This window comes from Stegastes partitus, unplaced genomic scaffold (genome assembly GCF_000690725.1).
Source record: "Stegastes partitus isolate 25-593 unplaced genomic scaffold, Stegastes_partitus-1.0.2 Scaffold466, whole genome shotgun sequence".
NCBI lineage: Eukaryota > Metazoa > Chordata > Actinopteri > Pomacentridae > Stegastes > Stegastes partitus.
This window is the reverse complement of record NW_007578197.1, coordinates 505,706-523,793: the sequence shown is the minus strand read 5'-3', so window position 1 is coordinate 523,793 and position 18,088 is coordinate 505,706. Positions and strand designations below refer to the sequence as shown.

The window sequence follows — 18,088 nt, the reverse complement described above, 5'->3', positions numbered from 1 at the left end:
CACACCCCGCCGTGCGCGAAGGCCGACAAGCGTAGGGCGAGGACCCGTCCATCGCCGCTTACGGCTTTAGTTATTATTATTATTATTTTTTTAATACAACAGCTTGAAGGACGTCAGTGTTCCACCAATCATGGGTTATTTTGGACACATTTTGAGACATTTTTGGTTTAATTTCAAGTCATTTGCGTGAAAATTTGAACAATTTTGGACTAATTCAGAGTTATTTTGAAAAGCTTTATGTCATTTAGAACATTTGTGTCATGTTGGACAAGATTAGAAACAATCTGGACCAGTTTCGCATCATTCTGGACACCCTGGTTCCACTTGGTTCTGCTGTAGAAGCTCCTGATGATGTTGTTCTCTGGACTGTTCTCCTGCTGGAATGTTCCTGTTCTTTATCTGGTCAGCCAGTGTTCTGGTTTATCCTCAGACATTCATGGAGCTTCTAGATATGTCACCTTCTGCACCCATGATGCTGCCACCTCCGTGCTTCACTGTCGGGACGATGCATCCTGGGAATCATTTCATTTTACATTCGGTTCAGGAAAAAGAAGACGAAGAGGAACAGGGTTCGCTTGTATTGGAGATTTTTTAATAACACGTTTCAATATTGCAACAGCCATCAGATTTTTCTTCTAACGGGTAAAAATCATCGAAAACTAACAAAAGAAAGAAACAAAACTTTTTTTTTTCCCCCAGTTTTTATATTCCAAACACCAGAGTTCGTGGGCGGCTACGGCCCCTATATTCAAACAAATAAAACCCTTACACAGTGAGCAGATATTATATTCAACACGTTGTTCTTCAAACAAATTATAAAAATAGATTTAGCATTTTCAAATACATATGTACAGTATTAAACAGATAACGTCACAGCGACAGAGAGGAAGGGGGTCGAGAGGGTTTCATTCGTCGTGGTGTCGAGGTCCGGTTTGTTCTACGTGACCGTCGGATATGTTCGACATGTGCGTGAAAACACCGAGAATGAGTTTAATCCATCTGACGAAACGGTTACAGAGAAATAAAAAAAGAGGAGAAACCAAAGCAGGTACAATATTCCAGTCGAAAATGTACGCTTTTATTGTGAAACTACTTCCTGGGAGTGAAACGGGACAGAAAATGGCGGATTCGCTGTACAGAGAGAGTTCTGGGAGTTTACTGGAGAAAGTGCAACCACAGGTTAACGGCAAAATGAGCGACGGCAAACCAAGAAAACCTCCGGCATTCGGTGTTCGCAGCGAGTCCGAGCGAAGTAGAACGAGCAAACCCGGTGTTTAGAAAATACACAGATACTGTGTGTCGACGGTAAAAAATCCTCTCAAAAAAACAAAACTTGTTCAGGTATAAACTCACAGTTCATAATAAACAAAACAAGGAGACAAACGCGTCACATTTAAATAGTTAAATAAACTTTATCGTCTAAAAACGGAAATAAATATGGATAAATACCTAAAGCGGCCCATCTTCCAGAGTTGGTCCGACGTCTATACAGAGCAACAAACCAGGAGGGCTGTGCACAAAATAAATCACACAAAGCATGAAGGGAGTAAAAAGGAAACACGATGCGCAAAAAAACAGACAAGAACAATCGAAATCGACCCTTTTGCGTTACAATTATCCGTTTGCTTCGCCGTCAGTCGCCCCCACAAGAGGGGCAAACGGCAGCTTGATATTCCTGAAAGAGCAGTTTATCCGCCAGGAGCGTCTTTAAATACCGTAAATATCCTCCGACCTGGACCGCACTGTCCTCCTCGCAGCTTCCCTCCACAAATGTTCCTCCAGCAGACGGTGAGATGGTTCTGGATCCTCGTGGTGCTGCAAAGTGTTGTCACTTCCTGCATGCAGGATGTAGTCACTTCCTGTAAGATGTCATCACTTCCTGCAGAATGTCGTCACTCCCTGCAAGACATCACTTCCTGCCGGATGTCGTCACTTCCTGCATGCAGGATGTCGTCACTTCTTGCAGGACATTGTCACTTCCTGTAAGATGTCGTCACTTCCTGTAAGATGTCGTCACGTCCTGCAGGATGGTGTTCGAGCCAAAGGCCGGCGAAAAAGTTCCTGTCGTTGCCGATGTATTGTTTTGAGTCAGTTGTTGTTGTGGTAAAGGGAAATTCCACCCATACGTGTCCGTGCCTTGCAGCTCTGGTCCGGTGCAGAAGCTCCGGCTCTGCAGATCGGAGCTGATCTGAGCAGATCTCATTCGTCTCGACGCAGTTTGCTGAAGTGCAGACAGAGGTGGGTCCTCTGCTTCCCCCGCCGACAGGAAGGAGTTGGGGAGTGGAGGAAGGCATGAGGAGGTGTGGGGGGTGAGTAGAGGAGTGCAGCTGGCTGAAAGATGGACTCTCTTTCAGTCTGGAAGATCTTGGCCTCTCCGCCCGCCGTCGTCCTCCTGCACGCGTCGTCTTCTGCAGCGGCTGCAGCCGAGCTCAGACCTGCACGCCGCGGCCGTGCATCTGGATGACCTGCGCCCTCAGGGTCTGGATGGCGGCCAGGATCAGCTTCTGGTGGTCCAGAGAGGTGATGCCGAGGCTCAGCACGTCCCTGTGGACGGAAAGAAAACAGGCACGAGATCAGACGGGACGGGATTTAGAGTCTTCTGCAGAAATTGTGCAAAAAATAAAATAAAAACAACATAGAATTCTCCAAAAGCAGCAAATATCTATAAAAATAATCACATTTTTAGTTGATTTAAATCCAGTAAAACAGTGTTATTTAAAGAATAATGACTGTCTCTGAAAAGAAAACTGCACAAAAGTCTATTTTTTAACAATATTGGGTCAAAATAATAAATGAAATCTCAGAATCAGCTGGTTTTACATCTACAATAACTGCAGCGTGTTTAATATTTATTGTAAAATTTGAGATTTATTTTATTTATTATTTTAATTTACTGTTTTTAATGGTTAACATGTAAATTCATATTTATTTTCTGTGATTTTATTATTTATCATCTGGCACTGAACAAACAGGGAAAAACAACCGTTGAAAAAAAAACAGCAATCCTTAAAAAAAAAAAAATGTGCTTAAAAATAACAACAAATATCTATAAAACTAAAAGGTTTTGTTAATATAAATGCAATAAATAATAGAATAGTTTCACATTGTAAAAGGACAAACTGCCATTTATAAAAGTAGAAGTACAGATATTTGATTATGCGCAGTTTTGGCCAGTTTTTATTAATTAGTTAATTAATTAATTAATTACTTAATTTATTTGACGGTTAACATGTGAACATTTATTTTCTGTGTTTTTACTACATATTGTCTGTACTTCAACAAAACTGAGAAAATCTGGAAAAAAAAAAAACATTTACAAATTACCCGTCCTGAATGAACATAATTTTACTTTCTGATAGTTAATAATTATTAACAATTAGTATTTTGTACAGATAAGTATCTGTAAAACAAACAAGCAAACAAACAAACAAAAACAAGCAAACAAACAAACTGTATTTTTGCTGATTTAGGTTCAGTAGAAATAGTATAAATTTAAAGTTAAATATGTTAAGATATATAAGATTTCTGATGTGGACATAAAGCACTATTTACTTCCTGTTTTTAGTATTTTTTCTTTTTTCTTTTTCTTTTTACTGTCAACATGTAAATTCACACTTTTTTTTCCTGTAACTTTATTCGATGTACGGAGCACAAACAGTTTTCTAATAAAGTCATAATTTAACTGCTGCAGCTTCTGGTTGTGAATAAATATTAAACTTTAAATTCTACATTAGAAAAAGCTTCATTAAATATATTAAAGTTCCTAAAGAGCTGATTCTGAGGAACTTTATTCAGATTTGGTTGATTTTTATACAAAACAACTCTTTTGATGATTAATATTCAGATTATGAACATTTACATTTAAGTTAATCTTGTTTTGGTTTCCTCGCTCACTCACTGCTGCGTTAGTGCAGCGGTGGAGGAAGTACTCGGATACTATAGTGAAGTAAAAGTACGAATACGACTCTGCATTCGAAGCCTCATTTCAGCAGAAGTCTGTATCGTTATGTGCAAAATGTGCTTTCAACTAGAGGTGTGAATGAAACGGCGCCTCACTGGACGGTCATCCGGGCCACCGACTCCAGGTAGCAGTATCCGGCGGCGGTGAAGTTGTCCTTGTAGCGGCCCATGTCCACGGCGTCCAGCCACTCGCCCACCGAGCTGAAGGAGGGGAAGGAGGGCAGCGGCCGCTCGGCCAGCGTGATGGACGAGCTCAGGGTTCTGCAGGAGGACGGGTTTAAGGCTGCGTTAAGGCCGGCGGACACCAGAACACACGGTCCAGAGTCTCACCCTCAAGTTAAACTCTGTGAAAAGCTTTGGCTGCATTTGGAGGATTTCATGGGTTCAGACCTGCAGGTGTTCATTTTTAGGGTTCAGTATCTCCAGAAATACACTTACTGAGCTCAGTGAGGACACATAAGAAGCTCCACCAACATTCTGATCTGGTTCACAGAGCAGATAATTACTTATATCGTCATTTTGGACATTTTTTTGTAATTCCAGATGAGTTTAAAGTTTAAACCAGAGTGTTGTTGCCAAACATCAACATTTAAAAGGACCAAAAACTTTCATTACTGTCACTGGGGACGAGTTTGGACAGTTTTAGATAAATTTCAAGTCATTTAAAACAGGTCTCAAGTCAAACTATTAAAAGCAGAACCTTCTCTGACCAAACTTACCACAATAACACCAAAGTTTGAACATTTTTCTCTTTTTTCCCATTTAAAAGTTTCAAAGCATTGTTGTCATTTTAAACAATTTCGGGCGGTTCACGGTGGTTTCTCACTTATTTTGAACCAATTTTGAGTCATTTTGTGAAATCTTGAGTCTCATTTATGATGAGCTGTATTTGATTTTAGCAAATGTTCAGTGGTTCTGGACTGATTTTGTTTGATTTTGGACAAGTTTCAAGTCAAATTAGCAAAATATTGGAACTTTGTCTGGTCCAACTTCCCCACATTAGGTTCTACTGATGTTAGAGCCTCAGCAGGTGGTGAGATGTGACCAGAGACTGGGTTCTAGTAGAACCATGGATCCATCCATAGATAGACACTGACAGGAACTTTATGGATCAGCACCAGGCTGGACTGATGTGAAATGTTGGACTTTATTCCATTTTAAAGGGCCAATAAGTGTTTATTGTTGATATTTTGTCATTTTTTTTAGTGATTTTCAAAACAGTTTGAGTCATTTTGCAAAAAAAAAAAACAACGTTATTTTGAATGAATTTTTTTGAGATATGTACGACTAAATAACAAACAAACTAGAGCGTTGTCTTGTAGAGCTTCAAAAGTTTCTTAAATACATGTATTCTAGTAGAACCATGGATCCATCCATAGACAGACTCTGACAGGAACTTTATGGATCAGCACCAGCCTGGACTGAAAATTTGGCACTTTTCTTTTTCACATTTTCATGGACCCAAAACATGAACTACGTCCTTTTGATCATCTGTGAGCTCCTCTGCCTGCATCCTCACCAAACCTCATGACTGTGGCCGTTCACCTTCTGGAGACACTGAACCCTTAAACCACATAAAACTCTCAGGTCGGCGTCTTCCTGCACCGACCGACCCGTCCGTCCGTCGCTGGGCCTCACCTGCGCGCTAACGTGGACGAGCCGATGCCGTCGGGCGACCGGATGCTCTTGCTGAGGGCCGAGTGGATCTGGCTGAAGCTGGGCCGCTCCGTCCGCTCCTTCTGCCAGCAGTCCAGCATCAGCTGGTGGAGGTGAGGAGGACAGTTGACCGGCGCCGGCAGCCTGAAGCCGTCCTCGATGGCCTTGATCACCTGCAGCCGGAGACACAGCGCTGGTGATTTCACAGAGCTCACGCTGTAACTGGATGACTTCTGGAAAGTTCTGTCCTACTTAAATAAGGTACTTAAGGTCTTTATTTCTTTACGCTCAGTCGCCAAGAATAGAAGCGTTTGGACGGCGGAGCTCCAGTCTGAGAGCAGTCTGCTTCTGTTACGACCACCTCTGATGACATCAAACAACAAACTACCGAGTTACTAGAACCAGGACTTCATCCTCTACAGGCGAAGGTATTTTAAATTAGTCTAATAACTGGGAGCATAAACACACATGTTAATGGAAATCCTGAACTGATCGAGAAGAACCACGACGTCATCGAGCTCGTTTCATTTAGTTCTATTTTCATTTATTCATTTGGTTATTTACCTATTTTTCATTTGAATTTATTAATTCCCGACATGCCACAGTCTCATAAAGGCAAACTTAGAGAAAATAAAACATACAAAACAAAAAAAAAGAGTTTAGCTTGTGTATTTATTGTTATTTAGCTGATTAACTTCGACCTGCTGTGCCTCATATTGTTTGCATCAAACCTTATTTTTTAATACCTCAAAACTAAGATTTTTGTAGTTTTATCATTTTGTCATTTTTGTACATTTAAAAAAAAAAAGTCATATTTATATTGAGATACAGATTTTTAAAATTTTTCAAATTCTTTTATCATTTTTAAAATATATATTTGCACAATTTCATTTCTTTTTAAATTGTACTCATATTAATATTCAGACTCTTCAATAATTTCCATTTCTTTTAAATTTTTTAAAATTATTTTTGAAATTTTTATTATTGTTTTTATATTGTTATATTTTGTATTTTTGTACTATTTAATTGCTCTTTTAATTGTATTCATTTTAATATCCAGACTCTTCCATGATTTAAATTTATTTAATTTTTTTACTTTATTCCTTTTTATTTTATATTTTTCCGTACATATTGAATAGTTTTATGCTCATATTGAAATCCAGACTGTTCAATAATGTATCTACACTCCTCATGTTGAGCAAACAGCGTTTTTTAAATTGAAATTTCTGCTAAATTCACAATTTCCAGTGTTTTTTTTTTTTCCTGAACAGTTGTTGCATATTAAAAGGAAATAACTTTAAACACTATTTGCACAGACCTGAAATTTAATAAATCAATAAAAAATCAAGTGTTCTCATTATATTCCACATTATATGCTGTTCTGGGTGTAACGTATTATTATTATATGTGTTCTACACACTGAGCTGGATCATGTACCAGAGGCTGTTATGATCCAGTTCCACACCTAGAAGTGGATTTTTATACTTTCTGTCATTGTTGGAGTTTTTGATCTTTATTTGAACTAAATATGAATTAATTTCCCACAACTTGACTTTTGTTTTTTATCAATTAGTGCAGAAATTACACTTTAAATTACACACAATGTTAAACAAAACTCATATTTGTAGCTTAAAAAAGTTCATCCTAACCAGTAAATTAGAGTTGCTATCTTGCAGCTATGCATTTATTTAATTAAGTGGTGGTAGCAGGTCGTGTGAATTACTTTTTAAACAGCAGAAAAGTGCTGCTGCTTCACTTTCTCCGGTCGCTAATTACACTTTGTTCCTTCGCCTGGTTTCCCTTTAAGGTGACCTTACAAGCAGCAGCAGCAGCAGCAGCAACTGCAAAACAAACCTAATTTCACAGAGAGATATTGCAAACCTCCTATGAGCTGAATACAAATCTGCATGAACGTGTGAACGGGAATCTGCAAACATTACAGCAGAGAAGCGAGGCGTGGTGTGCAGAGCGGGAGGTCGAGCAGCAGGATATTCGATGTCTCTGAGCGCCACTTCGCAGGATATTTGATGGTCTGGCACAATAGCTGCGCTCCTATCAGCTCAAAGCTGCATTAGAACTTTTTAATTTCCTATAATACAACATTTTATAGACGTGTGAATTAAAAAAGCCGAATCCAGACCAGAAAAGTCACTGCGTTCCTAAAGGCTGCCGTAATACCTGAACCGGTCGAGACACACTATTAAATACACAAACGAGAAAGAGACCGACAGAAACGAGACCCGAGACGACACAAACTAAGAAATAAACCAACAGAAATGACACAAAACGAACGGCAAAGCAGGAAAAACGAGACACAAAACGACACAACTGGGAAAAAAAACAAGAAAATGAGGCACAAAATGACAGAATGGAAGAAAAAAACGACCATAAAGAGGCAAAAACATTCATGGAGAGACATAAAACTACATAAACATGATGAAAAACTAGAAAAACGAAACAAAATGATGAAAAGAGACAGAAAACCAGAGACAAAACAACCACCAGACGACTAAACTGTCCCAAAGAGATTCAAAACAACACAACTGAGACGAAAATGAGACACAAAATGACAGAAATGAGACAAAAAAATGACAGAAATGAGACAAAGTGACCAAAAATAGACATTTTTTCCTCTAAGAGACATAAAATTACGCAAACAAGACACAAAACAGGAAGAAAATGATGAAAAAATTTACAAACGAGGCACAAATTGACAAAAAAAACGACCGTAAAGAGGCAAAAACATTCACAGAGAGACACAAAACTACATAAACAAGATGAAAACTGCCAAAAACAAATAACAAAATGATGGAACAGAGACAGAAAACCTGCGATAAAACCACCACCAGACGACTAAACTGTCCCAAAGAGATTCGAAACGACTCAAACCGACAGAACTGAGACACTAAACGACACAAAACTAGACAAAAACGATGAATAAAACTGTTTTTGATGGACTGGAACTTTTCCTGAAACCACAAACGGACCATAAAAGCGTCTGGTGCTGCTGCGACACGTGACCGCTCCAGATCAAACACAGATGTGCAGCTTCCTCCGTCCTCCATCTAACTAATGTTGTGTCCATTCAGGAGCGTCCGCCGTCCTCCTGAACCACTCCAAGGAACACAATCTCCCCAAAGAGGCAATAAAGTCGGAGCATAATGGCAGAAATGACATCCATCAGCAGCATTATTTCCTGAAGCCCTCTCCTCCCGCTGCTCGCCGCCGCCGGCGTCCTTAAGCCTCCATCTCGCTAAGGAGCGTTCATAAAATGCTTCTCAGCGTTTGACATTTTCCATTTAATCAGAGCCGGGAGCTAAAGGGCGCCGCGGATCACAGGTGGACCAGCGCCGATCCCGCCCTGATGTAATGTAGAAATTTAAAGTGGATTAATATCTGGCCGCTCGGCAGGCCTCACCTCTAACCTCCGCCACTGGAAAGTTTGATAACACGGAGCGCAAAGTTTCTGCTGCTTTCATAAAAAGGGCAGCGGACAAAAAAAAGAGAAGAGGCCCCGAATAGCTCATGCATATTAATCCTGGACGTGAACAACGAGCCGGCCGGTGATCTGCTGCTTTCTAACCTGCTCCATGAATAACTTAAAGCTGAATGGAAAGGTGTCGCCTCCTCGGCACAACGGCGTCGCTCTTCATCTGCACTTTGCTCCAAAAAGTGGGACGAGACCCAAAACGACGGAAACAAGACGCCGGAAAACGATAAGACAGACACAAAGAGTCAGAAACGGTCAGAAAATGACACAGATGAGACTCTAATTAACGACAAAACTTCCTCAAAGAGACAAAAATGGTCACAGAGAGACACCATCCGACAGAAACCAAAAACACAACGAGAAAATCAAGACACACACAAAAAAAAACAACCACAAAGAAACACAAAATGACGCAACGAAAGGCAAAACCAGAAAGCCAAGACACAAAATGAGACGCAAAAATGACAGAATGGGGAAAAAAAATCCCCAAAATGAGACCAAAACTGTCACAGAGACACAAAATGACACAAAACGAGAACCAAGGTGGCAGAAATGAGACTCAAGACGACAAAAACTAGACAACATGAGTACAAAGAGACAAAAATGGTCCAAAAAAAGACACAAAATGACAAAAACCAAAGACAAACTTGCCCCAAAGAGACACGAAACAACACAAAATGAAATAATGAGGAAAAAAAACGAGACAAAAAGAAAAACGTATCAGAGAGAGACACAAAACAACACAAAGACACACTGAAGATGACGAACGAGACACGAGACGGGACAAATGAGACACAAACTGGCAGAAGGGAGACAAAACAATACAAACCTGAGACAAAAAAGACCACAAAAAGACTAAATCTGTCACAGACAGACATGAAACGACATCAACGAGACAAAAAAGGACAAAACACGAGATAAAATAACCGCGAAGACGAAATTGTCCAAAAGAGACGCGAAAAGACAAAAAACAAACAAAACGACACAAATAAAGAAAAACAAAACACCAAATGACAAAATGGAGGAAAAAAATAACCACTAAGAGACAAAAATGTCACAGAAACGACAAAAACGACACACAAAACAGGAAAAACGAGACGTAAAATGAAACAAAAGAGACAAAAAAAAACCCACCAAACCTGTGACAAAAACACAAAAACCGTCCCCAAAGAGACACGAAGAAGAGAAATGAGACGCAAAGCGACACAAAACAAGACAAGGAAACGACAAGATGGAGCAAAAATGACCACAAAGGCCAAAATCAAGACAAAAAAACAAGAAAAATGAGACAAAATGACGGAGAGGGGGACAAAAAAAAAAGATAAAAAGACAAAAACTGTCACAGAGACATGAAATGACACAAACGAGACAAAAAAACAGACACAAACACGACACGAAACAACAAAAACCAATGAAAAAAACTGTCCCAAAGAGACACGAAGCGACACAAAACAACACAAAATGACAGGATGGAGAAAAAATGAGCACAAAGAGACAAAAACTGTCACAGAGACACACTAAGTGACAAAAACAAGACATGAAACAGGAAAAATGAGACGTAAACGAGACACAAAACGATAGAAAGGCAACAAAAAACACAAGAATGTCCCTAAAGAAACATAAAACTACGTCAACGAGACGCAAAATGACAAAAATAAAACAAAAAAATAAGACAAAGCCACAAAGACGTGACAAAAAACATAAAAATCTGCAAACGAACCGACAGAAACGAGACGCAAAACGACACAAAACAATAAAAAGGCAGCGACTGGGTTCTGATGTTAAATATGAAACCTTGGGCCTCCTCTGCAGACCTGCTCTGTGCCTTCAGCTGCACTTTCCTCTAAAAAGTGGAATAAAAAGGAGCTTTTCTGTGAAGGACGACGTCTCGGTATCGGCCCGACGATCGCCTCCTCAAACAGCAAACAGCGCTTTACATATCCTGAAAGGGTTCTGAGGGAGGGATTGGGAGGAAGAAGGGGGTCAGGGCGTCCTCAGGAGGAAACCGGATCGGTCACGGAGCTGATGCAGACTTAAAGAGGACGACTTAGACTCCGCTGTGGCTTTTAATAAGATCCACCCGAGTTCATTCATAGAGAGAATCCCAGCGAGGCGGGACGGCAGCAGGAGACCAGAAGAAAGGAGGTGAGCCAGAGACGGAGCTCAAGGTTCTGGTTCCCCACAGCACAGCGGGGAGACCACAAACCAGACGTGAAGGGGCTGGAGATGACGGACACGCAAGACAAATCACAAAGACACAAAAGCTGTCAGAGAGACACAAACAAGACAACAGGCGACACACAGAGTGACTGAAAACGACGACAAACTAAAGAGCGAAATTAAGACTCAGGTCGAGAAGAAATAAATATAAACGATTAAAGAAAAGATTAATGAAAAAATGACCACAAACAGACAAAAACTGTCACAAAGAGACAAGAAATGACACAAAACAAAAGATAAAATGACACCAAATGACAGAATAAAGAAAAAAGGACCATGGAGGACCATGGAGGACTCATAGAGGATCGTGGGGGACCATGAAGGACCACAATGGAGGACCATGAAGGATCATGAAGGATCATGAAGGATCATGGAGGACCATGTAGGACCATGGAGGACACATTGAAGACCACGGAGGACACAGGAGAACACATAGAGGAACATAGAGGATCATGGAGTACCATGAAGGACCATCATGGAGTACCATGGAGGCCCATGAAGGACCATGGAGGCCCATGGAGGCGGTGAACTTACGTCCTGGTTGCCCATGTCCCAGTAGGGCCTCTCTCCGTAGGACATCACCTCCCACATGACGATGCCGAAGCTCCAGACGTCGGAGGCCGAGGAGAAGCGGTGGTACTGGATGGCCTCGGGGGCGGTCCACAGAACCACGCTCTTCCCTCCGTGCTGAAACAGAGCAGCTTTAGTTCCTCTGACGGGTTCTCAGCAGGTTCTCAGCACGTCAGCAGAACTGGTTCAAGCTCTGGGTTGGTTCTGAAGCTCGAAAACACGAGCTCCTCTGAACCTGAACCTGAACCAGAACGTTAAGGCCTCATAATGAACATCAGAGGTGTGAACTACGAAGCAGGATGTGAGGTCGTCACCGTGGCAACCGACGCTGAACACCTGAAGCAGGTCCAACAGATCCAGACTTTCTGTGTCAGAGTCGGATCAACAGAACCTAAACTCCATGAAGGTGGGTTTCAGCTTTCTTTGTTCATGAAGACTTTCTGACTGTGTTCACGTTAGAGGAGGAGCTTAATGCGTCATGTGACTCCTGTGCTGGAAACGGACCAATCAGCAGCCGCTTCAGTCGGCAGCTTGTTTTAATGAAACGAGGAACATAAACATAAAATAAAAATGCTGCTACTGTAAAGGAGGCAGGAATGCTGACAGTAAACTGTTATTTTCATGTATTTAAACTAGTGAAGGGACGTTATTTAAAACAACTAGTTAAGTCTGTTAATTGGAGGCTTTGTAATTATTATCAACCAGCAACACTCGACACAATAAGCAAAGGTTTCAGGTCTCCTGCAGGCTGGTTGACGACTGGATGTACGTGAACCTGAACAACAGAAATGTTTATTCTTTATATTTATCTGCATTTATCAGCCGTCTGCTTCATTCACAGATTAAGTCCAATTACAGCGACTATATTCAACATTTTAGGACTTGTTGTCAGACAAAGCTGCGATTAAACGTGTTATTTTTTTAATTTAACGCCTTATTTTTCTGTAATTAATTCCTCCTAGTTTAAACCTGATGTTGTACTGACGTGTATTTAGGTCTTGATGCAGGATGTTACTGTAATTTTTGGACAAATCAAAGTGAAATAATGCTATTGACTGAATATTCTCTGTGATAAATGATCGGTGATCCATCAGCTGCAGCACCAGCGTGTAAACGGACCAAACATGAAAACATGTTTATGTGATTTCTGTCTGTTTCCATGGCAACGCGATGCATCCAGCGTGCGATGCTGTAATTAAGCCGCTTCGTTCGGCGATGTTAGTGGCTCGGATGAGAATCAGGGAACTATTCGGTTTACCCATTCCTGCTTCGTAGAACCAACCTGTGACACTCTAAGGTTCATTATTCAGGTAACAAGCTCAGCATAAGTGAAGCCGACATCCTCGCCTCCCTCTTACCAGCGTGGTGTAAATGGCCTCGATCTTGTCCTCCTGCAGAGGTCTGAATCCGGACACTTTGCAGCCCAGGTTGGAGTTAACCAGCACCTGAATCAGGAAAACACACTGATTAGGGAGGGAACGGTCCCAGCGTGGCGCTCAGCTTCCTGCAGGCCCGCCGCCGCCGCCGTCACGGATCAGCTGCTTCTGCAACGTGACCTTTACAGAAACCTGGAGAACGACTGCGTCTCAGCTTCACGTATCCACTGAATAAAACCTCCGTCGCCTCCTCACCTTGTGCGCAGCCAGACGTTTGTGCACGAAGCCCATCTCGGTGAGGTACTTCATCCCCGACGCCACGCCGGTCAGCATGTCCATCAGCTGCATCACGCTCAGCTGCCCTTCGTGTTTCTGGGGTGAGAGGAGAAGGAGAAGCGAGGTCGCGGATGACAAACAAAGACCAGCACAGGACGCTGCGTTCCCTTTTATTTATCCATTTGCAGGATAAAAACAAACAGGCCGCTAATTCATGAAGCGGCGGTTTGCTCAGTTTACACGAGATCACAGCGTCTCTGAGCACAAACACGCTGCTAATTATGTTTTCCTTATTACTGCAGTAAGTGTCGCCGCCGTAGGACTGCATTGTTGTTAATATTGTTGTAATTATAATGAGAAAAATGCAGCGAATTTGGGATTATTAGAACAGAGAGAGCCGTCTGTGAGGCCAGACACGACGTAGTAATGAGTCCTAATGCTGTCAGATAACGAGAGGAAACATCTGCATGTGCACTTAAAGAGCACCTCTGGAGAAAAGCCCGTTTGTAACTCGTTAACTCGTCCATGTGCTGCTTTATTTAGACATTATGGGGGAAATAAGGAGCCGTGGTGGAAGATTTACACCCAAAACCTGCAGAAAAGACGAACCTGAAAAGAAACGAACCAGTCGGCTTACACATGATTTACACATCGTTTCTCTGCAGAATCGTTTTCTGATTTAAACATATTCGACTGATTCACTCCAATATTACAATTTGTCATGTGCGTTACAGTGTTACAGGTGAGCTGGTGTGCTCGAGCTGCAGCAAATATGGCTTCTTGCATGGCAGGACTTTACAGATGTGCTCGTTTCCATACAATTCATCCATATTTATCATATTTATTAACAGGTTTACTCTCATGTGTTCCTCTTTTACTTTACTTCTTATTTGAGAAGCAGATTCATATAAAGTGAGATCGGAGCCATTTTAAGGCAGGAAGTGATATTTTCATGGAAAAAAAAACGTCTCAATCTCAGTGAATGTGATGCAAAGAGATGAATTATTCAGAGTCGTAGTTCAGAATGATTCAGTACAGATGTTTCAACCTTTAAATAAACCCTGATGCTTTGTTTACGTCACACATCTGTAGCAGGATGCTGGAGGTCACATTGTCAGAGGTTTTTCTAAACCAGTAATCAGTCCAGAACTCATTAACTGATGGTACAAACGGAGCACAGCGGACTGAACCAGTACTTACTGTTTCAGTGATTCGGGCCACAGACGTGACTCTGATGCTGAATTCACTGGAATCTACCAGAACTTTGTCCTGTCTGGTCCCAGTATTGATGTTTTGTACATTTAAAAACTCTTTACGATATAAATTTCACCTACATATACCAGAATCTGGGCCATGTCGGTGTTTCTACTCACGTGAAGGAACGTTTTTATATAAAAATGCACATTTTTTCTCCACATTTAGAGGAATCTGTATAATGTCAATGCTCCTTGTGTATATTTATTATATTTGAATGTTCTACAGGTTTCTCTTTGCTGAAACGTTCCTGTTGTGGGATTATTAAAGATTTGTCCTAGTTTGACCTGAACACATAATTTCTGCTCATTAAGTGTCACAAGTCTCTGCCTTAGTGCCTGTTACTTGCTAAGTTTTAGTAAACAGACACATGGTTTCTGTTACATGTGCCACTGAAATGAAGGAACTGGTTGATTCCTGTTTGTCTTAAACTCAGGAGTTGTGATCGGAGGTCATGAACCTCCTCAGAGTCTCTTTCATGGTGATAATCTCCCACAATGCTCTCTGCTGTCACCATGAGCTGTAGTCTGAGTGACGCCTCCTCTGGTCTCTACAGGATTAAACAGGAAGAGGTTCCACCTGGTGGAACAACCAGGTACTACAGCTGGTCTACGATACGTTTACTGACATCATGTGGAGGATACAGGTTCTGAGTCCAGGCCTCAGTACCACCTCTACATGTAGACAGGGTTCCACCAGAGCTTCACAACAAGGTTCCACCTCCTCAGCCGAGGAAGTCGGGTCGGCTGATTCTCTCTTTTAAGTCACTTCTTAAAACACATTTTTAGCGGAGAGCTCTCCCTGAGTTCACTTAAGCTGTAAGTTCTTTGTTTTTATAGCCTCTTGTTCTTGTGACTGGTTTTATCCACCAAGCTGGTGCATAAAACAAACACGGACCTCTTAAATTATCTATCGGTGTGCTTTATTTTACTGTTATATTATCTTATTCTGTGTGCTTTATTTTAATTTTATTGGAAAGCCCTTTGTGACATTTGTTTTGAAAAGCGTATAAATAAAGTTTTTTATTATAATCGTTACTACCTACAGAACAGACTGAAGTGCAGGTTTTTTGTTGCCATGCCGATACACGGGGCTGATTTTATTAACTTTAACGTACTTAAAGTGTTTATAATCTAGAAAAGAATGCATCCGATCAGGACTTGATGAGGACATCTCTACCTGATGCATCCACGTTTCAGCTTTTGTTGCAGCAGCATCCATATTTAAAGCTGCAGCTGTACGTCCAGAGTCAAGCACCGGGTTGATCTGAAGTCTATTGCACTTGAAGTGTGAATTATGTAGGAAAAAAGGTGTCGGACTGGGACTCGGTATCTGCGGATTCTAAATATTAAATGACTCAGAAAAACTTGACTTTAATATAAAGACACAACAAAAAAAAACTCACCCGGAGGAAGGAGTCTAAGGCTCCGTTGGACATGCTCTCCACGATGATCATCATGGTGTTGCCTGGAGAAGCACAAAGAGCATGACGGACTACATGAATGAGTGAAACCTGCGAGATTGAAGTGCAAAAGCAAAGTGATTCGGCGGTAATAGAGACGCAGAGGAAGGCGAGGGAGGGAATAGAGTGAGTGGAGTCCACTTGGCAGCGCGGCAGGCATTGTGCAAAGCCATTCTTCACCCAGTGAACTGTAGTGAAGCTGGAGAACCTGTGAGCTGCCCTGGCTGTCTCAGCAAGTTTATCGACCCCGAAACACAACAACACACACAGCCGGAGCGCGCACGTCCGCACACACACACCGCACACACACACCGCACAAACACCGCACACACACACCGCACACACACACCGCACAGCTACACACTGAGCCAAAGCACAGATGGCAGGAATCCAGCAGTGCTCTGAAGTGCACAGAGGAGGAAAATAAGACTGCAGCAGTTGGAGGAGGAGGAGGAGGAGGAGGAGCAGCAGAGGATTATGGGAGGTTGAGACGGTAAGATAAACCCTGATAGATATGTAAACAGCTTCATATCTAAAAATACATATCCTGTTAGGGGATGATAGGCTGATCAGTGCTGGCAGTTTGTGCAGGCATTTCACAGAAACAATAACTTGGCATTGTAGATTCCACAATTCATGATTTGCCAGCGTCGCCGGGCTTTTAGGAAGCGATTTGGAAAGGTTGCCGACAACACTGTGGGAGCCGAGAGCCGCGGAGATGCCAGCCGTCGTGTAATTAACGTGAGCTGGAGAGTGAGTCGGCGGTTTAACTGGCAGCAGCGACTCGTTCAGCCACCGGCGACAGCAATTCTTCTTTCATTTGTGTCGCCACCACAAACGCATTGTGTTTCAGAGGATGACACGCGTGTGTCTGCGAACACTGACAGAAATATGAAGAGCTGGAGGACACACTGAGGGCCGCAGGTCATGCTTTGGATGCACATTGAAATGCAAATCCTTCAACTTCGCTGCACTCTGCTGTTTCGAGGTTTGTGTGGTGAAAACGCCTCTTTCATGGACTCGGTCAAGTTGCCGGAGCGGCTAATGAAAATTGACAAATCCACTTATTGGGGGGGAATATATACGAAAAGAGACAGATGACAAACATCATCACAAGCAATTATAGTTAAATACTGACAGAGTCTGTGGCTGCGCTGTGGGAAAAATATCAACTTTCAGTCCTTTTTTAGCCTCGTTCACGTCTCTGTGGAAACATACAGTCGCTTTGTTTCTACACTTCCTGCATGCAGCTCGAGAAAAAGACTCACTATATACCAACACCTCCACCTCCATCCTCCACCTACACCTGGAGCATGGACATGGAGGTGGAGGTGAAGGTGAAGGATGGAGGATGGAAGATGGAGGTGGAAGTGGAGGATGAACGTAGAGGATGGAGGTGAAAGTGGAGGGTGGAGGTGGAGGATGGAGGTGGAAGTGGAGGATGGACGTAGAGGATGGAGGTGAAAGTGGAGGGTGGAGGTAGAGAATGGAGGTGGAAGTGGAGGGTGGAGGTGGAGGATGGAGGTGGAAGTGGAGGGTGGAGGTAGAGGATGGAGGTGGAAGTGGAGGATGGAGGTAGAGAATGGAGGTGGAAGTGGAGGGTGGAGGTGGAGGATGGAGGTAGAGGATGGAGGTGGAAATGGATGGTGGAGGTGGAGGGTGGAAGTGGAGAATGAAGGTAGAGAATGGTGGTGGAGGGTGGAGGATGGAGGTGGAGGTGGAGGGTGGAAATGGAGGATGGAGGTAGAGGATGGAGGTGGAGGGTGGAGGATGGAAGACAGAGGTGGAGGTGGACGATGGATGATGCTGTAAGTGGAGGATGGA

At 42.2% G+C, this 18,088-nt stretch overlaps 1 protein-coding gene across 1 annotated transcript in view; it reads right to left on the bottom strand.

Annotated features, from left to right (window-relative positions):
* Window positions 1-2,429: 2,429 nt before the first annotated feature.
* Window positions 2,430-18,088, bottom strand: part of LOC103360816 (ephrin type-A receptor 7) — a 138,694-nt gene continuing 123,035 nt past the window's right edge. The window contains exons 10-16 of the mRNA XM_008286720.1: window positions 16,208-16,269; window positions 13,528-13,644; window positions 13,255-13,341; window positions 11,861-12,013; window positions 5,599-5,789; window positions 4,057-4,221; window positions 2,430-2,544 (exon numbers count right to left, since the gene is read on the bottom strand). Of these exons, the coding sequence (XP_008284942.1) occupies window positions 2,430-2,544; window positions 4,057-4,221; window positions 5,599-5,789; window positions 11,861-12,013; window positions 13,255-13,341; window positions 13,528-13,644; window positions 16,208-16,269 (890 nt within the window). The remainder of the gene's footprint in view (window positions 2,545-4,056; window positions 4,222-5,598; window positions 5,790-11,860; window positions 12,014-13,254; window positions 13,342-13,527; window positions 13,645-16,207; window positions 16,270-18,088) is intronic.